Raw genomic sequence first — 25,447 nt, 5'->3', positions numbered from 1 at the left:
CGAAATTACTAACAGGAAGTTGCATTCGAAAAGCCATTTTTGCGTTGTGGGTAACAGTTTAGAATACGATTAGGAACTTCCCTAACAAAATGTACTACATTCTATGGTGAATGTATTACATTATCTCTTTTTGAACTATCTGCGGTGTAGGTATTGCATTAAATATTTTCTAACGAATTAGAGCAACTAAACATTCATTTAATATCAAGCATAGTTTCTGTTTGGTAAGCTGGCAGGTGCTCTGAAAAGTATTAAGCAAAATGTAAATAAACAGAAGTTTAAATGATGAAAAAGCTGCGGAATTCTACACATCTGCGTGCTCAGCTGCAGAAGCTGAACATTTGGCTGAACATTCATTTCACAATTCCTTCCAGCTGCAGGCACATTGCCTGAATGAGGTTAAAACTAAGTTGGAATTCGTCGGATCCACCACAAAACCTACGAGAGTGCTTTTAGTGACAATATTATGTAGCTAAATTCAGAAGGCAGCAACTCGGCAACTCTGGCAAACATTTGGTTGCCAAGGAATCCCATTCGCTGAGAGCAATTCATTTCAACTCGTTGAAATCTCATGCGAAGCACACTCATTATTTTGTGTTTTTGCTCGTAAGCATTATTTTTCTGTCGCTTATGGTAAGCTGCTCAGCTTTTTGGTCTTTTGGGTGGTTAGACCCCAAGTTGACATGCCTGTCCATTTTGGCCCAGTCACTGGAAGTCCATGGCTCCTTGGTCCTTGGGACCTGCGCCAGTACGACACACAAAAAGAGAACAAAACGAAGCGAAGCGAAGGGAACTTTAACTGGCACAAAATACACCTGTGACCCCGTTCGCCAGACGCAGCAGGCACTGCAGACAAATCAGCACTGAAATTTAATTTGCATGAGCCACGTCTCTTCCACTCTTGGCCAAACTGGGCGTCGAACCGGCCGGGCGGAGTCAACAAAGCGGAAACAACAAAGTTGGAAACCCAATTCGCATTTTCCCAGTCTCTGCTCAGTCGGAGGCTCAGCCCCAAACGCCAAACTGTTCGCCCCATGGACGTATTCCGAGCGCAGCCCATCTCGGCCAAAACTCGACCTGACTGGAGACTCGAGACCCGAGACTCTCGCCTCACGTGCAATCGCTTTATTTGATTTTCATTTTTGGGCCAAACACAACAGCAACAGAAGCTACATGCCAGTGCCAGTGCCAGTGCCACTGCCAATAGCAAAAACCAACACGATTGTTAAGAAGCACAGCACGGAATCAGCCTATACCCTTTTCATTCGTGGTAAGAGTGCTGGAAAAATTCCTGGAATTTTTGATTATGAGCAGTATGTGAATTGAGTGCTGAAATGAAATGTTGATGATCCTTCCAAAAATTTAAATACTGGGAATTCTCAAATCGTTTCCATCTGTGCCATTTCAATTCGTATATAAACGCATTTGTCAAATGGATTTGTGGCGACCCAAACTTAAATAGGATCTGATGCTTGGCTGATTTTGCCAAAAGAACATGATTACCATCATCTTAAGAGCCACGTGGGCATCTCTTTTCAAGGTAACTGGGAAGGAACATTCTTAATGCCACATAAAACTTAATGTCCTTAAAGGCCTAATAAAACAGTTTGAGTTATGTTTTTATTTCACAAATTAATGATAATATTACATTTTTAAGGACTACTCCTTCGTTGCTTTAAGTTCAAAGTGTTTTGTTGAGAAGTGTATTTTCCTAGGAATTTTATTAGCATAAGTTTTTGGAGGAACCTTTGCTAATGATGTTCTGTAAGTGCTGCTGATATATTGCAGTTCGCAATACAGCCGAACATGGATTGCCCGAAATTATTACATCCCCAACGAAGGGCACAGCAGCAGCAGAACCAGTAACTATATAGAACTTTCATTGCCCTGCCGTGTTTGGCTAGTGAGTCTGTGTGTTTTGCGAGGCACACTTTTTGGCCAGGCCAAAACGAGTCGTACTGGGCCCATTCAGTGGCAGACATTGCAATGGCCTCGCTAGGAAGCACTTGGGCAGCAGTTAAGGCAAACATCCTGTTCCCTCGCCTAATCGGCAGTTCCATCTGCCCGGCATTGCCACCCCTCTTGGGCGCCCCCACCCAACCACCATCCCCTCTTGGGCAGCCCTCCAACCACCAACCCTCTTGGCGGGTGCTAATGCACTTGCACTCAGTGCAAGCACATAATTCGCTGCCCTCGAGCACACATGCGAGAGCAGCCGACACTCGAGAGCCGCCACAAGTACAGTGCGACCCGGCACCCTCTCCAGTAGCCACCTCCCACCCCCATCCACCCACTATCCACCCTTTTGCCCACCCCCCGCTGGGTGAGCTCCTCTGCCCGCTTACAGTGGCTGCTAATTAAGCGGAACTCGAACGCTTCGATGGCCATAAACCATACGAGAAAATAATGAGCAACGCGTGGCGCTGAATAAATTTTTAATTGCACATTTTTATTGATGAGAAAAAGAACGAAAAATAATTATGCGAAAGTGAGAGGAAGGTAATACCTGTTCCAGTTCTGAATGCACAGGATTAATTAATTTTTGTAAATGGGTTTCCCATTCAAAGGAAGTATTTCTTTCAAGTGGAACTGAGGCTCTTAAAGTCCATTTATTGGTAACACAAATTATAAGCCGAATTGCCAGTTTTAAAGGTATATGCATAAATTGTTAAAAAAATATGTATTTAATTTTATTATTATTATATACATGTACATAAGTATTACTAAAGACTTGCTTAAAACTACTACTGTAGCATTCAAAGTCAGAGTCCAAGAAGTCTATAAATCTTAAACAAAAAGTTTTCAAAAATTGTAAAGTGCAGGATGTAACGATTCTCTCTTAGCGGAGTGCCACTGTAGCAATCTAGCACAGGCATGTGCAGCTGGTGCTGCTTCGGACGCTGCTAGTGATTCTGGTGATGCTGGTGGTGCTGGTGATGCGGGCGCTCATTAGAAAGGACGAGGGAATTCCTTGGCCGCTGGCCGTCGGCAGATTTCGTCGCCAGCTAGATCCCCTGACCTATCCGAAGGATAATGCCTGGAAGGTGATTTTTCTACTTTGTTTCTTTTTTCTTCTGTTTTAGCCAGCCCTTGTTGTTGTTGCTAGCTCGTGTTGCACATTGCGCCTGTCGAGTGCCATTCATTTGCCAGCCCCTTCCATCCCCTCCCCTCCCCTTCACTGGGCGGGCGCCCTTTCATCCGGCCCTTGAGGTCACCGTGGCTTTCGTCACTTGCCTTGATGTTTTGGGGGCACTTGGGCACCGTGAGTGGGAGAACTGGGGAAAAAGACAAATTAAACTGCTCTAAGTGTATTTGAGTTTCGTTCCGTTAAGCTCTCTTCTATCTTATCGGCTAATGTCTGCCTTTAAGTCGTAAATTATATGCACTTTTGCGGGGTAAACTAATAACGCAAAGTGTTTGTTCTCGCAAAATCATTATGTCATTTGAAAATACAAAGGAATAACAAAACATTGCTATTCTATTCGAGGATTTAAAATGGATTACTGGCTAATATTAATAAAATGCTAGTACCAAGATACTTTCAATATTCTTGATTTTATGCTGGTTACAAAATTATAGGATCCAGTGCTTGGAACTACAGGGATTAGGTAGAATATAAGATAGTTGTGCTTCCCAATTTGTGGGTATCATCACTTAACATCTTAGCTGCTGCTCTAGTTTCAGTGATTTGAAAGCTGTTCGGTTTTTGCGCTGTGGCTTCCTTATCTCCAAGTCATAAATTTTGTGAGCTCTCGCCATTGTGGAGTTGCATAAATATTGAGCTTAAAACGAGGCGTGCAAAATTAATAACACGAAGTTCCAGGCACGCACAGCTCAAGTGCGAAAGAGCAAGTACTACTGCCTGACCGCCCAGATAACACGCATACGCCATGGTGTGCGGTGTAGTTGGGGTGCCCATTGTTATTTCAGTAGTGCGTAGAGCTGTTGTTGTTTTTAGGTCCTGCTATCGACAATTTTTGGTACACACTCGCACATTATGGCAGTCACGTCGGATGGAAATTCCTTTTGTATTGCAACTGACAAAACGCATAAATGAACATTTCCTTAATGGCAGCAATTTCCCATCCATCGACTTCAAGGATATTCATGTGCCATAACAGGATGCCGAAAAGTGTGTTACCAGCAGCCATAATCGATATTCGATTTAAATTGTTCATTTAATGACTATTACTGCTGCAATATGGAAGAGGAAAGTGCACACACACTCGCACACACAATCTCCCATCGCGCATGCAGTATTTCAAGGCAAACGCAAACAATAATTACAATTTTCAATTTATGATAATGAACTTTATTCTCGCATCAAGTCGGAATTGATACAGTTTGACGAGATACTCGACTCAAATGAAAGCGCACAGATTAAGTGTTTTCAGGGGAAAATGATTGATTGTTGGCCTAACAAATGTTGCGTTTCACTCTAATGTGAAATTGAGCTTGAGAATGTTCATATACGGAAGGACGGCAAATTAATTTTATTGGTTTTGTTCAATGACTTATATTGTGCAAGAAAACAGGTAAATAATTAATGAATCGCATTAGTTGGTGGTCCTGATTTATAATGCTTTCTGATGCTTGTTTATCTGTCCCTAAGTCCCTAAGTAAACGAACTGCGGTTTCAACTATCGGATTATTAATTAATTGGTTAAAGGGAATATAGGAATATATTTATGTGTCTACTTTAGCTTAAACTTTTGCTGTAGAATTTATTCTACTTAGGTCCCAAAGGACCTAGGATAATCCAATATGCTTTTTTGTTCTACTTCCGCGTAATCATCTTTTAAAATAATCTTGCAGTCCTTTTCTCTCGTTTTCCGCTCAAACGTTTTTGCACTCAGCGCATAGTAAATAAGCCACCTAATGTCTTAGTGCTTTTTACCGAGCCAACTCAGCACGGTCTTTAAAAACCTTGCTCTTTTTACTGAGTTCTCGTTACAAGTCCACTTAGTAATTCCCTTTGTTGACCGTACTAGGATAAGACACATTCACAGGATCAAGCTGGCTGCACATGAGATTGGGCTTGTGGCTTCAACCGAGTAAAGCAAACTTAACTCGATGATGGCTCCTTGGCATGCAATTTCCACGAAGCAGAGGCTAATACTTATTCAAGGCATTGGCCAGGCTATCGATGACAGGTCGAGTGGAGCGGGGGCCTCAGCGGGTTAAGTCAAGGGATCCAAGGACACATGCGTCATCAGCATTATCCTTGCGCTTCAACGCACCCAAAAAGAAACCATTACTGGGCGAAACTTGCACGGGCACATCAAAGTTCAAATACTCTAGGGAAACAACAGACCTTTGATTACACATCTCAATTATAACTTAGAAATGAACGAGTAGGTTCATTTTTAAGTTTAAAGCATTCCAAGGATATCGGAAAAACTTTAATAATTTAAAAAAAAATAATTGGATTTTTCTATTATTTTACCTTTTTAAATTTAGGTTGTATAAATTAAACTTAAAAATTTTGAATAACCGTGTTTTATATTTTATACATTTTAACACTTTAACGCTATATTAAAAAGTGCAGCAAAAGGAATATTGACTGGTACTTTTTGAACTTTGATTCCATTAACTCAATTGCCCTGGCCCTTCGCGTTCAGGAATCATTTATCATGCTTAATTTTATCGGACAGCTAGATTTTGGATGGGAGAACTGGGAAACTTCACAGTTTTATGAAATATTATATGTATTTGATTTGCTTTTCTTGTTTTTCGTTTTTTCCCCTTGCAGAGGTTACAACGAAAAGTTTCGGAGAAGCGAGCTTCGGCAAACATCGACAGCTGGGAAAAGCAAATCATAAGTAAACACTGAGGACAGGACCAGACAACCGCGCAGGACGAGGGATAAACGTGGTAGTTGCCATGAGAGCAGCCTCGGGTGTTGACCAGGAGTGAAAGGATCTGGGAAAAGTGTACCGCAGCAGCAGCAGCAATAGCAGCAACAGCAGCAGCAAAGCGCAACAGCTGCTGCAGCAATCCAAACAGCTGCTGCAGCTAAGAGCAACGTGCAACTGGCAACAACGAGGGCAACAATAAGAGCCGCCAGAGACAACACCCGCAATCAAATCAAATTCAAAGATGCAAATTGCAATTTGCATACAAATGCATGCGCACCAGACGAGCAACATCACAACCACAAACAGCAACAGCAGCACAAATAACAAAAGCCTCGCAAATTGTTGTCAAATGCTATAAAATTGAACGGAACAACTCTGGAGCACACTTGCAAACATATCATTGAGCGGGTGTAGGGTTCAAGTCAACAAATCAACATGATCAAGGGCATTCTGATACAGCGCAAGAGCCAGGAGGATGCCAGCTACACCAAGCAGCTCAAGATGGAGCACGCCGATCTGGTGGCCGAGATGCAGACCGTGGAGAGCCTGCCCACCCACGAGCGGCTCCAGCTGGCCAGACTGTGAGTTCAAAGTGCATTTCATTATATAATCAGTATAGGACACACAGTTCATGGGATATACACTTGAAGCAGTTTTCAAAGGTGCCGGAATATCCATTATTAACCGATTTTCTTTAGATGTTCTGTTTACTACATTCAATTGATTAAATTGATCACAACCATTGTATTCCAATAAAATGATTACTTTGCTTCTTTTTCCGCTCTTCTTTATGTAAAAGAAACATTTACCTTATGTGAATATTTCTTCCTTAGAGTATATATGTTTTACAAAAGATAAAGTAGAACCCTGCTGTTTAAAATCTTTATTAATTGGATTGAAGTTAAAAGAAGAACAATAAACATCCGCTACCATCTGTATTTAAAAACTCAGAATAGGAAAAGAAATTGATGGCTTTTGTCCAAGTAAATCCCTTTAGATAGATTTCCTAGACTCCGCCCCATACATTTTTAAAGCCATTCAACTTGCACAACTAATCCCAAATCTCATGCTCAATCCCTTCTTGTTAATTAGACGTCGTGCCCAGCAGCTGAAGCTCTCCAGGCAGAAGGACAAGGAGTGGGCCAAGTTGCAGCGGGCGAAGGGCAACACGGCGAGCGGCGGCAGCGGAACCGGATCCGGATCACTGGGCAACGGACTGATGAACGGCAACGGAGATACCACGCACCACTTCCGGCACGCCAATGGATCGGGCACGTTGAGCGGCAGGCGGCACATATCCTTCGAGAACAGCGTGGTGCTGCTCGAGGCCGCATCCCGGAACGATATGCCCGAGGTTGCGGCTCTGCTGCAGCACGGAATCACGCCGGATGCCGCCAACGAGGACGGACTGACGGCGATGCATCAGGCGTGCATTGATAACAACGTCGAGATGCTGCAGCTGCTGCTGGAGTACGGTGCGAATGTGGATGCGCAGGACAGTGATAAGTGGACGCCCCTTCATGCGGCCGCCACCTGCGGCCACCTCGACCTCGTCCGCATCCTCATCCGGCACGGCGCCAATCTGCTGGCGGTCAACACCGACGGCAACATGCCCTACGACCTGTGCGACGACGAGAACACATTGGACTTCATCGAGGGCGAGATGGCTCAGCGTGGCGTGACCCAGGAGCTCATCGATGAGACGCGCTCCTCCACGGAGCGGATTATGCTGCGCGACCTAATGGAGTTGGCTCGCACAGGAGGTGACTTGGAGGAGCCGGACTACCAGTGCGCAACTCCGGTAAGTGGAATTTTATCTTAGGAAAGAGCTAATAAAACTTAATTCAAGGAATAATTCCTACACAAAAGCTTATTAAACTTAATGCAAAGAAAACTTCTACACAAATATTATACAATCAGTTTCCTACAAAATACCGTATTATTTTCAATGAAAAGTATAGTTATCCAGCTTCATTAAACCCATACTCACTTCCTGTGCACAACCTTTAATTTATCTCAATTATTCAGCTTCACATAGCTGCGGCCAACGGATACGTCCGCGTCGTGGAGTTTTTGCTGGAGCAGCATGTCAACGTGGATGCCATGGACAAGGATCTGTGGACCCCGGTTCATGCCGCCGCTTGCTGGGGTCATGTGAGTGAAGCCTCGAAGCCATATAAATGGGAATAATAATTTTAAATGTCCCACCCTTTCAGTTGGAGGTGCTGGAGATGCTGGCACAATGTGGTGCTGATCTGAATGTTCGCAACAAGGACGATGAGACTCCTTCAGGTGAGAATATGCGAAAAGGTTGCGGCTCTGAATCAACGCTGCTCTACCATCCTGCTATCCAGCAAAATAACCATGAATATGAAATTGAGCTATAAATTGTTGTTAATGCCACACGGAAAATGTGTAAATCTAGACTATTTGTAGTAGGAATGGCGCTCTCAGGTGTGAAGAACTTTGCTTACACTGCTCGAGCTTCGTAGGAATATTTACTTAAAATGGCCATTTTGCACAAAGTTCTCCCTAGTTCATTATTTACTTTAAACACTTACTCTCATTTATATTAAGATGAATGTTAATTGTCGCAATCGTAGGATTTTATTTAACGTCTGAACTAGATACTTAAAATCCATTACCTCCGCCTCCGTAGACATCTGTGAAGACCCCGAGATCAGGGAGCGCATCGAGCAGCTGAAGACGGAGCAGGAGAGCAAACGACTGGCCGAGGCACAGCGACGACGCGTTCGACGCTCGCAGAGCAACAACACAAGGCATTTATACAGCACTTGGAGCCCATTAAACCAGACCCTTAAAACTAACTATCGCACTCCACAGAGCCCAATCAGTGCGACGCACCAGTTTGCGAGACAAAACGCTGACAACCAAAAAGGATGCCGTCGAGGAGACGCGTCTGCGTCTGCAGGCGCAGGAGGCGACGGACTCGGAGGCTCCCTCCTCGGGAGGGGATCCGCTGACCAATGGCTATGGTTACGGAAACAACAACGGCGAGAAGCGACCCTCGACGGGCAGTTCGAATGGCCAACCACTGCCGCACTCCAAGTCCGCCGATGCGCTGGACAATGCCATGATGGCATCCTCCGCCGCATTGTCGGCCACCGCCACACATTCCTATCCGTCGCGCCGTCCACCGGATGGCCGGGAAAACGATGAGCTGCTCCGCCTGAAAGCCGCCGGTGGCGCGGCAGAGATGCAGCGAGCTACCTCGGCGGCGGCCGTCATCCTCACCGAAAAGGGAACGGCGGCCAGTGCCGAGGCCGTTCAGATCCAGTCGTCGAAGGAGGCTGCCAACGGCAAAATCAATGTCCAGGTCACCGTCCTCGTGGGTGAGTGTAACGCCTTTGGCCACGTGTCAGGCTTGCTTCCGCTTTCGCTTCCTCCTTTCAACCAAAGCCAGCCATTTACTCAAGCACCCATCCAAACACCTCCAGTCACCTCCAGCCACCTCCAACCACCCTGTTTGGCTCCCAAGGAGCGTCAACGTATCACGAAGAGTTCTGCTTAAGCGCCATTCTGTCCCCGTGTCAATGTCAATGTTTAATGTTTATTTAACGACTCTACTAAAATGGAAATGAAAATACTTCCAACAAGCAAACACAGCTAACAGCATGAGTGGAGTATCGAATGGCGTATGCCCTGTAGGGACCGCTATTTGATACCTTAGTACGAGTATTGATAGGAAACCTCTTTGAAACTCTTTTGTTGTAAATTTGTTTATATATAGTATGGAAATGACAGCTAATGTCGTAGTAAAATACTGTTCATATGAATAGGCATCCTATTGTTTCATTAGTTTTCATTAGTTACAACCTAATAAAATGCAATAAAAATGATCTTTATCTTTATGTAACAGCCTCAAATAGCATAAACTAAGCATATTTTATGTTATTTGCAAATGATTACTTTCTTAATAGCTCACTATCCATATTTATTTGTATTAACTCCCGTACTGAGAAGACAGAGGAGCATGGCTGCAATTAGCATATTTGACTCGCATGTAACATCCATCCCACCTATCCGATCACACCCCCCAACAGGTCAAGGGGTATCTGCTAACTTAACTCTCAGGGAAAGAGAAGAAAAGTAAAATAACATTTGCTTGTTTCCGTTTCATTCTTTTTTGTTGTCGTTGTTGTGCCTCGTTTCGCCCGTTCTGTGTCGTCTGCCTGCCCGCATCATCATCAACTATAAAAACAACAACCACACCACCAACGCACCACTAAACACCAAACACACCCAACGCCTTGCCAAAAACCTCCAACATCCAGACACCAATAGCACGCACCACCATCAGCAACATCAACAGCAGCAGCAGCATCAGCAACACCACCAGCAGCAACACGTGCTGCTGTTGCAGCAACACCAGCAGCTTCAGCAGCATCAGCAGCAGCCGCAGCAGCAACAGCAGCAGCAGCATGTTGCCTTGGATGGCTACGGTGCCACATTGGCCAACTTGAAGAAGCAGCGCTCGCTTTCACGCACCGCCAATGTCCTCAATACTTTCGAATTGTCATCCCAAGCAACTAGCAATGCCCATCCAATTGCAGCAGCAGCTAGTGCCACACCAACTAATGGTTCTGTTTTAGGAGCCGGCGGCAGCAGCAACAACAACAATAACCTAAGCACCAGCAACAACAACAACAACGGATCAGCACCGATCTCGACGCAACCAACGCTGGGTCACATGGGACACATGGGTCCGGGCAGCGTACTATCCGACTTCGAGGGCTCCTCACCGGCGGGCAGTTCGCTGAACAAGTTCAGCGGCATCACTGGCGACGTGGTCACCGATAGCACCAGTTCCAGTCGTAGGTGCTGCCTCCTGATGTAGAAGGGCATTGTATTTGAGCAGCCAGAATTGTTAGAGGGATAGACCATTTGTTAAATGGCAAGAAAAAAGTGTCTTTTTATTAGATTAGCCGAATTCAGTGAGTGAATTGTTGAATGTTGATTACACAAATGCATGTTGGTTTTGAGCATGGGGTTCAATTCTGTGAGCTCCTAGAAACGGCTGAAAGTCGTTGCATTTTCCTAGCAGACACAACAAAACACTAAAGACACACAACCAATTATACGAAACAAATTTATACAAATATACAACCATATGTATACATTTTAATGAACATAAAAAGAATTACATATAAAATAATTGTGAGCAGTTTACCTTAGTCGATATACATATAAAAACTAAATCAAAACGGAAACGGAAAAACATCAAAAAATATTTATATAGCAATGCTAAGAACCTAACTTAATAGATTTGCTTGGAGTGCATTAGGAATATCTGTGTTTCCGTGTGTGAGTGTTAAAACCGAACAGGCAAAGTATTATGCAGCAAGTAAATATTTAACTAAATATATAGTTATAGTACGATAGCGAAATTGTAGTTAAACCGTGACAGCGAAGAAAAGCAAAGCAATGAGACAAAATGCATAGCACTCAAGCAATTTTCCATATAAGTGTCTAAATGTTTGAATTGAAAAGAATTGAAAGAATTGCTTATGCCAGACAGCATAGAGATTTATTTTGTAATGCAACTACTTTGCTCTGCGTTATGTAAGTTGCGTTTTGTTGAGAGGTACAAGAATATATGTATTATTTATGTAGCAACTGTCTTTGTATATATACCTACACAATTCCAAAAGATGCAAAACAACGCGCAATTAGCAAATGAGACTTTTTCGATGAATGTCAAGGCATTAGCTGAACGTTTTGTAAAATAAACAAATGAAATACGAAAAAATTACACTCGTGTTTTTTATTTTATTAACGGTTTTATATTTTTTAAAAGGTTGGCTTTTTATTAACCTGTGCTTATTTTTTTATTAGGCATTAAGTGAATGAAATATTTTGTTTTTTAAATGGTGCGCCAAGGTGCTCCACCTGTGGGATTTTTGATCAACCACGCCATGTTTCCCCACAAGTTAGCAGGCCTGTGACATTGAGGTAGGTTAGCAGCTCTGAGCATCAGCTGCTGCTTTGCTTGACTTTTGTTTACATTCTTATTGGTTTGAACTTTTAAGTTTAAGATTTAACTAAATGGAATCCCTCGCAAAATACCGATATAGTTTGGTGGCTGGGTCCTTTGCAGCTGCAGGAAGCTTTTTCGGAAAACTGCCCAGCCACCTCAGCGCCCGGAAATTACTCAATCCTTCGGAAACTCAAGGAGACTCTTCCTATTTAGGCAAGATTGTTTTTTCTCAAAATAAACAATCAAATAAACCCTTTTACTTTTTAGAAATAGCTTTAATTCAGCTGCTGCCATTAGTGCTAATGGTAATATGCAATGTTTGCAACTTGCGCTGCTTTTTGAAGGCCCTGCAAATGACTGAACAAACTTTAACCTGCGTCGTTTTAACTTCCGCTTCGAATTATGTCTTATCGGTGGGTGCTTTCCCGAAATATTTGGTTAATTATGACTAACTTTCGCTATATAGTTTATTTTAGGAGCGCTTGTCTATCGGGAGCCACTTACAGTATTGTCTGGCATCGGAATAACACTCATTCTGGCTGGTCTTTGGTTTCTCTGCGATGGAGGAACCGTTGAGTCCAAGAAGCCAGACAAAATTGAATAGTTAGCTTCTTTTTTAGAATTATTTAATATACGCTTTTATGTTTTTCCGGAGTTGAATTGTAGCCAAGTAGCCCCATTTAACTTAAAAACTTCTTTTTCCATTTTTAATTTCAAATATTCCAAGAAAATATAAAAATCTTGGGCCCAAATACTTGAAGAAAACGAATGGCTTATATACTTTTGTTTAATATATGTACTATCTTGCAAATACATAGTTTTCATTTCATTTATAATGCACTGTTAGTGTGCACGCTTCTCCATTCGCGCAGTATTAATTACAACTATTAATTTTTACGTGGCTTTGTATTTTTGTTTTCATCGTTTGTGTGTAAAAGTTTGGCAGAACAAACAAAAAAAAGGTGTTGAAATGGGATAGAGCAGGACAGTAAGAGCACAAACTATAAATATATTTATCCTTCGTTTATATATATAGGTAATAGTAATTAATTTGTATATTTCAGAATCGTTATTTAATTGCTAAGACGTATAAATACTTTTTATATTCTTTCTCTCGACATCTGTGTTATCATCAGCTTCAACGCAGCCAAACAGACAGTAAAATGTAGTAAAATCAAGCAAGAAATGGCAGATCCAAGTTACATACACATACAATTGTGTGTTATGCCCATCTTTCGTTTGTATTCCTTCGACGAAGTCCTGTCCTGTCTGGGAGTTTTAGAAACCCTTGGAGCGCTTACTTTCCTGTATATAGTTGTAATTCTTTCTTGTTTCTAACCACTATTTTGTTTTATTAATAATACATTATCGAATAAACCAAAATCAGGGGAAGTAATTATAAATCGTATTGAAAAATGCGCACGAATTGATTTGTGTCTGCTTCATTTTCGATTCCCTAGTTGCGTTATAAAGGATTCTTTTTGATAGATTTCCATTTCTTATGGTTGAGAGTGTTTTGCGTAACAATAATTGTACGTCTACGTGGCCATTACTTGCATGTTGATGATTGGTTTCCTTGTTTTCTGTATGGATTTTGTGTTTATGGTTTGCATGAATTGTATGTGTTTTGTTTGCGGTTAATACGTATTGTTTGCTCAGTTTTTATTCTCCAGTCCAAGAGGCATGCGTTGCGACTGGTTCTGACGGTTTATGTAGCCACCACCACCACCTCCCTGGTTGCCCGCTCCGCCGCGACCACGATCGCCCATGGGCCTGCCGCCGCCATACGAACCATTCACATTCCTCTGCTGGTTGCCACCGCGCTGGCCCCGGTAGCTTCCTCCGCCGCCGCCGGAAGACTCGTAGCGCGACTCCTTGTTGTAGGTGCCACCGCCACCTCCTCCGTTCTGGTAGTAGCTGTTGCCTCCACCATTGCCCGACTCATTGTTCCGGAAGTACACACTGCTGTTGCCCGAATTGCGTCCGTTCGTGTTGGATGAGTTGCCGTATTGACGCGACCGGTAGTTGCCCCTGTCGCCGCCATTGCGCCGTTCATCGCCTCGCCCACCCTGATCGCGATCCCGGTTATCCCTGTCTCCGCCACGACGCTGATAGTTGCCAGAGTTGCGACGTCCCTCTCCTTGCGAGTTGTTCCAATGGCTGTTACCCTCGTTATCGGCATAACCACCATTGCCACCGCCAGCGCTGTGGTCCCTGGGCGTGGCCCACTCCTGCTTGTGGCTGGTGTTGCTGCTGCCATTCGAGGCTGCGCTACTCATCGCATTCATCTCCGAGCTCCACTTGGTGGGCGGTGCCGGTGGCGTGGCCTCGCCTTTGAGCACATTCGTGAGCGCAGCTGTGGCGGCAGCATTCGTATTGTTGTTACGGGCATGCCATTCATTGTTCTCCACATCTCCGCCAGCACCGGCACTCGAAGAGGTGTTTACAGATGACGGCTCATCCAGCTGCTGTACATGTTGTTGCTGCTGCTGCTGTTGTTGTTGTTGCTGCTGCTGTTGTTGCTGTTTTAGTTGCTGCTGGATCTGCTGTTCATAGGTAACCACAGCACTTTCGTATGGAAACACTGAGGTCACATCGCCCGGCTGCATGCCAATTCCCTGAGGCGCAGGCTGCTGAGGCTGTTGGGTTGGCAGACGCGGCATAATCAACATTGGTTGCGGCTGCTGCTGTGGCTGCTGTTGACGTTGCTCGTGGATCAGAACCGGGGAGAAAAGCTGCTGCTGCTGCGGTCCCGGCTGCTGGAGCTTGGGCTGCTGCGACGGGAACGACTGGTTGGTGAAGGTCAGCGTTTGTATGGCCTGCGGTGGTTCTTCGACATGGTTGGGCTGCTGCGGTTGCTGCTCAAATACCAATCCCTGATTGGTCGGAGGCGGCGGGGCTAAAGCCTCAGGATTGTCCAGTTCACTGTCCTGCAGAAAATGGAAGCTTCCTGTGCCCAAGACCTCCGCCAAGGGGCGCAACTGCTGCATAAACTGCTGCTGCTGGGGTGTTGGTGGTGCCTGGAGTGCAGGGCCTTGAGGGTGTTGCGGTGGCTGCTTGTAGTAGTTTTGCTCCACAGCCCTCACATTGGGAGCAAAGTGGGTTGGATGTGGCTGCTGCTGCTGTGCTGGTGGAGCAGCTGCTCCAGTTTGCAAGGCCTGGAGATTCACGGGGCTGCTCAACAGCTGGTGAGGATGCGGCGGTGGCTGCTGGGGCTGCTGCTGGGCAGGTGGCGCTGGGGCGTACAGAACATGCACTGGCGTGGTGGTTCCTCCGGCCTGAGGAGCTGCTTGGTAGACCTGCGTCGGCTGCTGCTGCTGTTGTTGTTGCTGCACCACCAAGTTCTGCAGATGTTCCAAGGAAGGAGCTCTCTGGTGCTGCTGCTCCAAATGATGACCGGCACGTTCCTGCTGTTGCTGGTGCGGTGGATGCTGCTCCAATTCTGTCTGCACGCCCAAATGCAACTTGTCCAGTCCCTCCTCCAACGAGTTTCGAGCCGATGGCTCCGATGGCAGTTCCGTGTCCAGTTCGCCAGAGCCATCGTTCAACAAGTCGCCGCTTTCTCCATCGCCGCTTCCTGTTCCACTATCCGTGCTGTTGGCTACCGCGTTTTCGGCCAGTGGAACAAGGTAGTACTTGTCCAGGTACCCACTCTCCTGGATCTGCTGGAAGAGAGTTCGCAACTTCTCGAAGGTCACTTCGCCGAAAGACTTAGGACGCGCATTTATGGTCGAGTAAAACAGTTCGGCAGACTTCTGGGCAGTGGCAATAAAGCTTACATCTTCAGAAGTTTCCGGGCGGCGAGTTTGCGTCTCAATCAAACTAGAAAAAGAAAGAATTTGTGAATTAATATTTACCAAAGGGAAGCTTAAATAAAAAATCGTTTAAAATATGTGTGGTGATGCTTACAACTTCTCCAGCACTTCCAGTTCGGTGTTTTCCAACTTTTTCGCTCCATTTTCGCCAACCAGAAAATCGTTGCGCACTTGTTCGTCGTTGAAGCAGCTGAGCACGTTCTGAATGATCAGAACCTCCCGAATCTTGGCCGTCTCAGCAATTGTCTTCGCCAGGTTGTCCTTTGGTATAATATGAAATTAACATCAGCGGGAAATAGCGATTTAACGAGCTTACCTTCCGCGCCTGCTTCTTCTGCTCCTTTTCGGCCTCCTTGGACTGCTGCTGAATATGCTTGGCCAGCTCGCGGGCAAACTCCAGATTGGCCAGGACCGCATCGTATTTGGCCACTGCCGAAGCCTGGTCGCCGCTCAGTTCCTTTCCGCCGCTCTGTATAGCGCGATAGGACTCTAGTTTGGTCTAGATAAGAGATGATGAGTCAGTGTTAGTCACATTTGCTCAGCTACAGCGTTAATAATTAGACCTATATGAACCGAAATTCCAAATGAAACTATACAACTAAAAATAGTAAAAAGTACCAGCAGCTATACTCTTCTTTTAGGTAGAAAGCAATTAACTTTACAAACTAATCTAATTCGATAATTAGAAAAACACCCATTATCGCTTTTCAAAGATAAGTTTTAAGTGGCTTTCGTTGAAAATTCAATTTGGTGGAGCCCCTATACAATGTCCTCTTTTGGTTTTAACCACTGCTATTTTATATTTTTTTTTATATATTTTTAAGTAAGTATACTAATTTGAGGTGGTAGGAATTTACTTGGACGACATTTAAACTGCGACATCAATTTTCCTGTGGAAAATTCCAGAGGAATTTAAAAAATGTAGTCTTAATGTCCGTGACCGAATTACATTTAACATAACAACATTTTAGAGATAAATGTTAAGTAATTAAAAGAATAAGTACTTGCAATTAAGAAGAAAAGTATTAACAATAAGTCGATTTATGTACAATAATATAAAGAAATAATAAATAAAAAAAAACTCAATTATGTAATGATAATACATGAATAATCAACGTTTTTCCTATTTTTTGCTTGGTATCAAATGTATTTTTGTTAATTGCCCTATATTAATTCTGCAAATCTATAAACAAAACCAGAAAGAGCCGGCAAATGACGTTGCCAGACCCGCCGGTCACACAGCTGTCGACAGTGCGTGCTTTTCAATGTAAGAACTTTCTGGAATCGACGTGCTATAAACATTAAATGTAATCACTTTTTGTGCTGTGCACGAAGGCAGCTTAAAACACTCGGCATATTGAAGCGTGTAATTTTTTCGACTGGTTCTAATTGACATGCCGGCCGCTGTGTGCGATCCGGCAACGCTGTGCTCTAGAAAACATGGCGTCGCGAAAAATCTGCCAGCCCCGAGAACTTAGGTCGCGCGGGGAGGGAGGGGGTAAGGGGTGCGCGCAAAACGAAACAAAGCAACACGGAGGAATGAAAATAAAAATGGTGGGCCATGCTGCCGAAAAAGGTTTCCTTTGCGGCACTTTGCCGGCCCCTTCACACTGACCTTGCGCTTCTCCAGATTCCGGATCTTGTGCTCGATGGTCACCAGCAGCTGCTTGAGCGGATTGTACGGCTCTGGAACGGCGGCAGCGGACACAGCATTCGCCTTCGATTTGGCAGCGTTTCCATTGTTGTTGCTGCTTGCCAAATCCGTTTGACTTCCATCCGTCGTCGCTGCCGCGCTGTTGTTGCTCTGGCCATTGGTGGTCACGACTCCGGCTCCAGCTCCTGCTCCTGAGATTACCGATCCACCCAGCGAAGTGATGGAGGAGCGCTTCTCCTTGCTGGCGTTGGTGCTGTTGTTGTTGTTGCTGGCAGTGGCGGCGACGGTGGTGGCAGTTGCAGCGGTAACAGTAGCGGTATTTGCAGCCGAAGGCATGGTGCGCCGTTGGATTCTTCCTGGTTGGCTCTCAACGACGTTTTAGCTCGAAATGGGGAATGATATTCAATTCAAACGGCTGCTGCTGCTGCTGCTGTTTCCCAGTCCAGTTCGCTTGTCTGCTCCTTTCGGGGGAAAAAAACTAGAGCTGGCCGACGGGCCGATGTGCGGTCGATAGTATCGATGCTGCCAGTTTTAGCAGCTCGATAACGCAGCATCAATGTCAATCTGTGTGCCGGCAACAATCGATTGCAGTGGGCAATTGAGAAAATGTGGGAAAGAAAGAATTGCAAATCGTTTTGGTGATACCTTTCTTTAGTTTTCTGTACTGTGAGGTCGCGAAGAAAATATGTGAATTGTGAAAAGATCTCAGTCTCCCCTGAAAATTGCTTGGTAATCATTTTTAAAGCGGGGACACAATTCCGGTTATCGATATGCGTCTTTCGATTTCTGGAACATTTTTTTTAAATGAAACGATGACTTATTTCGAAATATTCGGAGTAAGTATCAGTTGTCGGTTCTAGTTGTTTGACAATAACACAACTCTTTTACTTTACAACAAAACTTTAGGTAGGTATTTAATTAATATTTTTGTGACTAATGCTACGCCTATTCCGCATAAACCCTAACATAATCTATTATCATCGCACTCTGCCTGCCCCAAGTGGGCGCCCAGGAATCGCGGTGCTGCCAAAATGAGAGTGCCGCGCGCGGTTCCCTGTTTTTATAGGGCTTGACATCCTTGGCCAATACACCATCGTCGAAGTTCAAGAAGCCTCCCACCGTAACGCCAAAAATAATAAAGCACTTCTCGTTGAAGAATGACAGTCCGTCGTACAGCTCCCCATAAACCTCCTCGTCCACCATCAGCGTTATCTTGTCCCTCTGCCAGATCATGGTATAGTTGTGAAAATCGTCTCCGTAGTGGTTGTTGCCTATTTTGTCCTTGATGAACTGGACCGCATTGCCGTGGTGCCAAACTACACCACCGCCATACAAATGGTTTCCGGAAATATCATCTCCCTGTTTGGTTCTCAAATTGGCATTACCTCGGGCATATGCGATTCCTGAAAGTAGTTTTAAAGTTAGGAAAGAAAAAAGAAAATCCTAAGTTTTGAAACTTACTTAGTTGTTTGGCATAGTGGGTCTCGGCGTAAGTGGAAACCGGTTGGAGCATCAGATCTTAAATAAATTAAATATAAAATCATTTTTCTAATAGGAAAGTTAGGAGTTACTCACAGGGAAAGAGCCAATCCCCCTTGGGCAACTTGGCGCGCACGACGATTTTGCCATATTTGAAACTGAAGGAGTTCCTGGTGTGAATTTGAGCGGAGAAAACTGGTGGCTTGATGCTATAGAAGATGCCGTGCGCAATGTTGCACTCCTGATCCGGACTTTCGACGGCCGTACAGCGATCTCCCAGCTTGAAGCTGCCATCGCTAACCTCGGTGGCAATGGTGGGCACGATGTGGAGCTCGCCTTCCCTAACAAAAGAGTTCCGTGCGGCATCGTCAAAGGCCACCAGCTCCTCCTCCACGTGGTACATGCGCTGTCTAAAAAGTGGTATAACATATCTTAGACATCTTAGCCAATGAGTCCACTGAGTTCTCGAACCGGATGTCATGCTTCCAGGTGGTCTTGTTCAGCTGCGCCTCCGAGAAGTTGTCCTCGAAGATGAGCTCACCCTGGCAAGTGTGGCGTCCACTGCTCACTATCGTTTGGGCGGGCTTGCAGCGCTTCACTTGCTGTGCAGGAGCTAGGTATGCCTGACACTCACTCTCGCCTGAAAGGAATGTTATGACTCGCGAGCTGGAGTCCTTGGTGGTCAGTAACCGGGTGTTCAGAATCACCCTGGTTTCACTCTTTTCAAAGATCTCCTCGTTAAACTGCACCAGCATGGATATCTGCAGCTTGTCATTGTTCTGCAGACTTATCTTTTGCTTTGACACCCAACTGCCGTTCACTGCCTCCGTGATGTAGTCCATTAGAGCTGGACAAGTGTCGTCTATTTGGAACATGTAGAAGACCCGCTGTATGCCAGGTTCGTCTTAAGCGGTATGAGAAAAGCAACAAATTACTTTTACCAAAAGGAATTATTCAAATAAGTGCCATCAAAAGTTTAGACTGGATTATTCATCCGTGTATCTTTAACTGAGAAACCTTAGTGGGGTTTCTAAAGCTTTTCCAATATGAATAACTTAGCGCAATCATTGTCATTTATGATGTGCTTGATTTAACCATGTAATTGTAAACCATTTAAAAGTCACCTGGTATGGACACCTCGAATCCTGCATCTCTTAGCATTTCAAATTCAATACTGGGAACTTTAAAACTATAGATTTCAGTGCTTGAAATCAGCAATAATAAACATGGCAGAGTTGCCCACCTCATGACGCAGTTTTAATTGCTCTTAATATGTGTACTAACTAGAATCCGATTAACGTATTAATCTGAGAAGCTGTGCGTTGGGACTGCAGCATCAGATTGAAAACTCCGATCTCAAAAGCTTAGCCCGGTTCAAGCTCCCCTTGATTGCACTCGAATCAGAATATTCAAAAGTTGAATACAATTTTTTTATTATAACAAAATTGTAAATATAGACAACTTATTCTCTTAACAGTAACCAGATTATAGGGTATAAAAGTCAAAAAATAAGTTTTTAAAGCTTTACTTTAGCTTAATCCCAATTGGCAAATCCCCAATTCTTCAAGAAATAATATTTTGAAATGCCTTACATTGTGAACATTAATTTTTAGTCGTGTAAAACGAGCTTTTGTTATCTCATCAGCTGTTAAAGCTCTCATTCGAACGTGGATCACTAAGGGGCTACGTTAGAACCTATTTTTTGGGGTCTACGGGATGTTTAAAAAATGCCCAAGTCCCAGAGCAGCCAGATCGCAGCCGGAGCTGATATCAATGTGGACTCGCATACGCCGAATCGCGATTGTCCGGACCAACTTAAAGTAAACATATAGTAATAATCGCTCCTCACCAGCGACAGAAACCGGTCTGCCAGTGAGGTAGACACAGACACACAGATTGAGTCAGAGGCTTCGGATTCTTGGGGCAAAAGTGCTGAGATCGAGGATTCAAAATGTCAGGACTGTGCATTGGAATACTGCTCATTGGTTTTGCATGCACCACTGGCTACAAGATTCCCACACCGACTGTGGAGCTCCTGGAGAATGGATTTCGTGTTTCTATTCCGGGTAAGTCAGCGATGAGCCACTTTGTAGTTTCTTAATGTCTTTCTTCACCTTACGATCTCTGGAATGCAATTAAAAATCAAACAATAAACATTGTCTATAATCAGAATTCCGAGTAAGTGAGAAGGTGATTTATTTTCATTGCGAGTATGTTTGCTAATTTATTCCACTTGATTTTCATTTTAGATGAAGAAGGCGTGAAAGTGGTGGCCTTTAATGCGAATCGCAATCGGAATTTCACATCCTTCATCAACGAGGGACAGTACAACGTGCGGTTGACTGAGCCCCAGAATGGCAGGTGGACGAGCGACTTTAGTTCGGTTCCCCTGAGAGCCCAGGATATTCTATACCTCTGGACAAGTGTGCAGCACCAGAGGGCTGTGTACCAGGATCTGGCGCAGCCCTTGCCAGTGTGCAATCTTGGCGGAGACTATCGACCCAAGGGATGTACGCCCGGTGAGGATGACTTCACGGATGACAACCAGATAAGTACTGAAGGCAGTGTCTTGGAGCCCACCGCTCCCGCCGTTTGTGAACCTTCTGAAACCCAGGTTTCGCCGCAAACTGGCGTTTCCATATGTAAGGGACAACTTCTGTTTGAGGAGACCTTTGACCAGTTGAATGAATCCCTGTGGATCCATGATGTTCGCGTGCCCCTGGACTCCAAGGATGCAGAGTTTGTCCTGTACGATGGGAAGGCCAAAGTTCACGATGGCAACCTGGTTATTGAGCCGCTTCTTTGGTCCAGCTATCGCCCGGATCTGTCCATAGCCAATTCCAGACTCGATCTCTCGGAGCGTTGTACCGGAACCCACAACAGAATCAAGGAATGCATCCTGCATTCCACGGGCAGTGGACCCAGTGGAATAATGCCCCCGATTGTGACACCTCGGGTCAGCACCAAGGACACCTTTGCCTTTCAATACGGACGCGTTGAGATCCGGGCCAAGCTGCCGAAGGGAGATTGGATAGTAAGTGAGATGATACAGCTACAGCTATATCATTCATATTCCTCGCTTTTTGTTAGGTACCCCTCCTACTACTGGAACCCCTTACCGAATGGTACGGACAATCGGGCTACGAGTCCGGCCAGTTGCGAGTGGCCTTGGCCAGAGGTAACTCCGTCCTGAGGATGCCGCGCGGAAAGCTCGTAGACGGTAGATCTCTGTACGCAGGACCCGTTCTCTCCACGGATGCCCACCAAAGGGAGGACTTGTGGCTGAGCAAGCGAAAGATATCCCACTTCGGCGATGACTTTCACACCTACAGCTTAGACTGGAGCAGCAATCGACTGGTGTTCGCCGTGGATGGACAGGTCTATGGAGAGATGCTAAATGGTTACACTGAGCTGGACGAGAATCCCAGGTGGAAGCAGGGTGGTCCAATGGCCCCATTCGATAGAATGGTAAGCAAGTCTGCAATATTTGGTGAATCATTTAATTCAAATATATCGCCCACTACAGTTTTACATTTCGTTGGGCATCTCTGTGGGCGGATTTGGTGACTTTGTGGACCATCTTCGCACCGCCACTTATGAGAAGCCTTGGGCCAACTACCATCCCCAGGCGAAGCTGCAGTTCCACCAGGCCCAGGACCAGTGGCTACCCACATGGAAGCAGCCCGACTTAAAGATCGATTACGTTCGAGTCTTCGCCAACTGATAGCTAAAATATATATGTAGATGTTTATATAATTACATACGTTCCGGTGAAAATCTTATCGCGAATAAAGCTCCGAGAGAAACTCAGTAAGCTCGAGTGCTTCAGTATGGTTGCTTATCTGAAAGGATGAAGATGAGTCTATGGTTGGCATTAATACTAAGTCAGTTGATCAGCTTGGGTTCCTCTGAGTTTCCTCAGCTATTAGTGAATGTCTCCGACGACGATCCGTGGATTTGGGCATATCTGCCAGGTAAGATGGTTATACATTCTGCTGCCCAAAACCTATTAATGAATCAAATACGTAGAGGACAATCGTATTAGGTCGGTGCTCTTTTACACTGAGTACGGAGGGGACAGATGTCCCATCTATGACTATATGTTAGACCCGAGCATCGCACATCCGTGGGCCATTGGGGAATACATAGCCAATGATACCCGTACCCTTAAGATCACAGCCATAATAGAGACAAATCACAACGAAACTATGATCGAGAGCTTCAGGATGAGTTTCATGGAAGAAAACAGGGCTCTAATAGAGCCTCTACAGAATTTCCTTCCTTCATCTGGGGAAAGTTTAGATTGCGAGAATCTGCGTAGCTCCACAAAGTACTGCCTGCCCTCGATTTCCCACCACCGAGGGCAACCCATCAACTGCAGTGGCAGGTTATTGTTCTCCGAGTCATTTGAAGACGGTGAGAATTCTTTGCAAAATTGGAAGCACGTGGTGCAATCACAGCTTCTGGAACCCCACTATGAGGGAGTGGCCTTTGTGAATCGAAAAGCCAACTCGTATGTGGAAGACAACATGCTTCACCTAAGGGTAACTAAGTCAAACTACGGGTCCAAAAACCCCTTCTATCTGGAGAACTGCACGTATACGAAAAGCGATTCCAATCAAAGATGTGGCGAAAAGAAGTACAGATTGCCGTTTAGAAAATTTATGCCCCCCTTTGATTCGGCAAAACTGATTTCCATTGAGACATTTAAGTACTGCCGCATAGACATCGAAGCCAAGATGCCCATCGGAGACTTTCTATTCCCAGGTAATTTGCAACTTTCAGATTGCACTTACCTTAAGGTATGCAATACATTTAAATAATGTTAGTTGAAAGCAAGGATCCTTATCTAGGACTCACGCTGACTTCAGTTCATCACGACGCCATTCGAATTGCCATTGTCCGGGGCAATAGGAAGCTAAACGATTTCGCCAGCAACGAGATCGGTGGCACAACCCTTTATGCCGGGGCAATCCTCAACGATAACGGAGGACGCACCTACGAATTGAAAGACTTCGCCAGCAGGGAGGATCACTATGGGAATGACTTTCACACTTACACGGCCATTTGGAAGGAGAAGAGCATCACCTTTAAGGTAGATGGTCGCACCTTTGCCCAGATATCAAACTCGACGGTAGTTCAAGAACTTAGTCAGACAGAGGTAGGTTTCATCGAAAATCTTACTTAATAATAAACCAATTATTATACCAACTTAGCGCCATATTGAGTTGTACCTCACCGTCGGCGGAGAGTACAATTTTCCGGATAACCGCGTTCCACCGGAGCAAAAGAGCTATCGCAATTTCGAGACGGGCCTATCATCGAAAATTAAGAAGGCCATAAACAATTCTCCCACTTGGTACCAAACTGTGATGGTCATAAAAAAGATAAATGTTTATTCTACCGATGAGTACGAGGAATGAATATGGCTGTGATCTTATTAATCTAAAATACTTAATAACTAAAAAACTGTGATCTTTGAAAACAAGTGCACTTGTAATTTCGTTAAATAAAAAAAACTATAACTGGGCAAAATAATTATAAGCTCTCAAACCAATGTGACAATGGTCATTTCATTTCATTTTTACATGAGAACAGCGAAAGATTAAGAGCGTATATGCTATACACCAGGGAGTGGAGTAACCCACAGGTTATCATATTGACCACAGGACTGGATTCTCCAGTAGCTTACGAGAATCTATATAGAACGGCAGTTTCATTTAGCCGCCATGCGGAAAGGCTGTGTTCTTTTAACTTGGCTAAGTAGTCTTGTTTCCTTTATGATTGCGCTGGAGGTACCGCATCCAGTGGTAAATGCAAGGGGAAGGGAAGTTTCCATAATGTTACCCGGGGAGCTGGAAGGGATCGAGTCATTGTTCTTTCAAGCCGAGTTGGTTGACGGAGAGTGCGATAACAATGCTTATTCTTTTGCAAACGAAAGCACATGGAGTGTGAAGATTGAGATGCGAAATTCCATCGAATCCAATGCCAAACTAAGAATTCAAACTGTGGTGGAGATACAAAATAAGATTGCAAGTCAGTTTTCGGAGTATAACATCAACGATAAGGGAATTGGCGAGTTAATTGATAAGCCTAGTTTAACCTCGAGTACTGATCTGAGTGATATGATCGCAAAGTGTAAACCTCTTAAGAAGAGTCCTGCAGAAACGTTATCAGAATGTTCCCATAGAAGCGGCTTCTCCGGCGGGGACTTACTTTTCGAAGACAACTTTGACAACGATCAGAAGCTCACGGATAACTGGAAACACGAGGTAAGGTATCGTAATACCGGCGGGAAAAACCAGGAGTTCGTTGCCTTCGTGGACGATCCTAACAATTCGAATGTAACCAACAACAAATTGCACATATCAATTACCAAAGATGAGAGAGATAAGATTCTTCTGGGCTGCACCAGCAAAAAGGAGGGTCTAGCAAAAAAAAAGGAGTGTGGACGGAGCTCGGGAAGATCGAAACGGGAGCCTTGGGTCTCCAAGACCTTCAGGTCCGCCAATATGCACACGAACTTTACCTTCAAATACGGACGAGTTGAGATCAGAGCTAAAATGCCTACGGGTGATTGGTTATTCCCCAGTAAGTGATTGGGTTTATAGTTTTGATAATTATAAATCCCCACACGATGACT

General features: G+C 44.6%; 7 protein-coding genes across 9 annotated transcripts in view; 5 read left to right on the top strand and 2 right to left on the bottom strand.

Moving 5' to 3' along the window:
* The window catches only part of LOC122616498 (protein phosphatase 1 regulatory subunit 16A), a 42,472-nt gene extending 30,876 nt beyond the window's left edge, over positions 1 to 11,596 (top strand). For 2 of the 3 annotated variants that reach the window (XM_043791969.1, XM_043791970.1), the window contains 7 exons: positions 5,753 to 6,439; positions 6,951 to 7,659; positions 7,887 to 8,012; positions 8,075 to 8,150; positions 8,518 to 8,638; positions 8,703 to 9,211; positions 10,154 to 11,596. In XM_043791969.1, coding sequence (XP_043647904.1) covers positions 6,294 to 6,439; positions 6,951 to 7,659; positions 7,887 to 8,012; positions 8,075 to 8,150; positions 8,518 to 8,638; positions 8,703 to 9,211; positions 10,154 to 10,716 — 2,250 coding nt within the window. In that variant the 5' untranslated portion in view covers positions 5,753 to 6,293 and the 3' untranslated portion in view covers positions 10,717 to 11,596. The remainder of the gene's footprint in view (positions 1 to 5,752; positions 6,440 to 6,950; positions 7,660 to 7,886; positions 8,013 to 8,074; positions 8,151 to 8,517; positions 8,639 to 8,702; positions 9,212 to 10,153) is intronic. The other variant, XM_043791971.1, reaches the window with a different exon arrangement.
* A 282-nt stretch (positions 11,597 to 11,878) lies between these two features.
* LOC122617230 lies at positions 11,879 to 12,667 on the top strand. Its single transcript, XM_043792985.1, has 3 exons — positions 11,879 to 12,069; positions 12,124 to 12,269; positions 12,323 to 12,667. The coding sequence occupies exons 1-3, from the start codon at positions 11,925 to 11,927 to the stop codon at positions 12,458 to 12,460; spliced, it is 429 nt and encodes a 142-aa protein (XP_043648920.1). The 5' UTR covers positions 11,879 to 11,924; the 3' UTR covers positions 12,461 to 12,667.
* A 160-nt stretch (positions 12,668 to 12,827) lies between these two features.
* On the bottom strand, positions 12,828 to 17,808 carry LOC122617229 (caprin homolog). Its single transcript, XM_043792984.1, has 4 exons — positions 17,287 to 17,808; positions 15,988 to 16,170; positions 15,766 to 15,932; positions 12,828 to 15,678 (listed from the first exon to the last, which is right to left on the bottom strand). Exons 1-4 carry the CDS (start codon positions 17,659 to 17,661, stop codon positions 13,512 to 13,514), a joined length of 2,892 nt encoding a protein of 963 aa, XP_043648919.1. The 5' UTR covers positions 17,662 to 17,808; the 3' UTR covers positions 12,828 to 13,511.
* Positions 17,809 to 18,238: 430 nt separating this feature from the next.
* LOC122618589 (gram-negative bacteria-binding protein 2) lies at positions 18,239 to 20,139 on the bottom strand. The gene is made up of 5 exons (XM_043795148.1): positions 19,929 to 20,139; positions 19,276 to 19,708; positions 18,901 to 19,214; positions 18,787 to 18,843; positions 18,239 to 18,728 (listed from the first exon to the last, which is right to left on the bottom strand). The coding sequence occupies exons 1-5, from the start codon at positions 20,050 to 20,052 to the stop codon at positions 18,271 to 18,273; spliced, it is 1,386 nt and encodes a 461-aa protein (XP_043651083.1). The 5' UTR covers positions 20,053 to 20,139; the 3' UTR covers positions 18,239 to 18,270.
* Positions 20,140 to 20,457: 318 nt separating this feature from the next.
* LOC122615733 (gram-negative bacteria-binding protein 1) lies at positions 20,458 to 22,615 on the top strand. Its single transcript, XM_043790812.1, has 4 exons — positions 20,458 to 20,870; positions 21,054 to 21,838; positions 21,895 to 22,272; positions 22,331 to 22,615. The coding sequence occupies exons 1-4, from the start codon at positions 20,756 to 20,758 to the stop codon at positions 22,526 to 22,528; spliced, it is 1,476 nt and encodes a 491-aa protein (XP_043646747.1). The 5' UTR covers positions 20,458 to 20,755; the 3' UTR covers positions 22,529 to 22,615.
* A 697-nt stretch (positions 22,616 to 23,312) lies between these two features.
* Positions 23,313 to 24,782, top strand: LOC122617831 (gram-negative bacteria-binding protein 2-like). The gene is made up of 3 exons (XM_043793838.1): positions 23,313 to 23,571; positions 23,658 to 23,965; positions 24,021 to 24,782. Exons 1-3 carry the CDS (start codon positions 23,334 to 23,336, stop codon positions 24,225 to 24,227), a joined length of 753 nt encoding a protein of 250 aa, XP_043649773.1. The 5' UTR covers positions 23,313 to 23,333; the 3' UTR covers positions 24,228 to 24,782.
* LOC122616708 (gram-negative bacteria-binding protein 2-like) lies at positions 24,645 to 25,403 on the top strand. The gene has a single exon (XM_043792254.1). It carries the CDS (start codon positions 24,645 to 24,647, stop codon positions 25,401 to 25,403), a length of 759 nt encoding a protein of 252 aa, XP_043648189.1.
* Positions 25,404 to 25,447: the final 44 nt, after the last annotated feature.

Source organism: Drosophila teissieri, chromosome 3L (assembly GCF_016746235.2).
Source record: "Drosophila teissieri strain GT53w chromosome 3L, Prin_Dtei_1.1, whole genome shotgun sequence".
In the NCBI taxonomy this organism is placed as follows: Eukaryota; Metazoa; Arthropoda; class Insecta; order Diptera; family Drosophilidae; genus Drosophila; species Drosophila teissieri.
Note: the sequence above shows the minus strand (reverse complement) of the source record. Positions and strands in the feature narration are given on the sequence as shown.

Bases quoted from the DNA above. Each gene is read 5' to 3' on its own strand.
- LOC122617230 (XM_043792985.1), top strand. From the start codon at position 11,925: ATGGAATCCCTCGCAAAATACCGATATAGTTTGGTGGCTGGGTCCTTT. The intron at 12,070-12,123 runs GCAAGATTGTTT...TTTACTTTTTAG, and splicing joins AGGAGACTCTTCCTATTTAG to AAATAGCTTTAATTCAGCTG. The intron at 12,270-12,322 runs GTGGGTGCTTTC...TTCGCTATATAG, and splicing joins CTTCGAATTATGTCTTATCG to TTTATTTTAGGAGCGCTTGT.
- LOC122617229 (XM_043792984.1), bottom strand. From the start codon at position 17,661: ATGCCTTCGGCTGCAAATACCGCTACTGTTACCGCTGCAACTGCCACC. The intron at 15,933-15,987 runs GTAAGCTCGTTA...ATTATACCAAAG, and splicing joins AGAAGAAGCAGGCGCGGAAG to GACAACCTGGCGAAGACAAT. The intron at 15,679-15,765 runs GTAAGCATCACC...TTCTTTTTCTAG, and splicing joins CTGGAAGTGCTGGAGAAGTT to TTTGATTGAGACGCAAACTC.
- LOC122618589 (XM_043795148.1), bottom strand. From the start codon at position 20,052: ATGAGGTGGGCAACTCTGCCATGTTTATTATTGCTGATTTCAAGCACT. The intron at 19,215-19,275 runs GTTCGAGAACTC...ACCACTTTTTAG, and splicing joins ACCTGGAAGCATGACATCCG to ACAGCGCATGTACCACGTGG. The intron at 18,729-18,786 runs GTAAGTTTCAAA...AACTACTTTCAG, and splicing joins CCACTATGCCAAACAACTAA to GAATCGCATATGCCCGAGGT.
- LOC122615733 (XM_043790812.1), top strand. From the start codon at position 20,756: ATGTCAGGACTGTGCATTGGAATACTGCTCATTGGTTTTGCATGCACC. The intron at 20,871-21,053 runs GTAAGTCAGCGA...TTTTCATTTTAG, and splicing joins ATTTCGTGTTTCTATTCCGG to ATGAAGAAGGCGTGAAAGTG. The intron at 21,839-21,894 runs GTAAGTGAGATG...GCTTTTTGTTAG, and splicing joins TGCCGAAGGGAGATTGGATA to GTACCCCTCCTACTACTGGA.
- LOC122617831 (XM_043793838.1), top strand. From the start codon at position 23,334: ATGCTTCACCTAAGGGTAACTAAGTCAAACTACGGGTCCAAAAACCCC. The intron at 23,572-23,657 runs GTAATTTGCAAC...ATCCTTATCTAG, and splicing joins CGGAGACTTTCTATTCCCAG to GACTCACGCTGACTTCAGTT. The intron at 23,966-24,020 runs GTAGGTTTCATC...ATACCAACTTAG, and splicing joins AAGAACTTAGTCAGACAGAG to CGCCATATTGAGTTGTACCT.
- LOC122616708 (XM_043792254.1), top strand. From the start codon at position 24,645: ATGTTACCCGGGGAGCTGGAAGGGATCGAGTCATTGTTCTTTCAAGCC.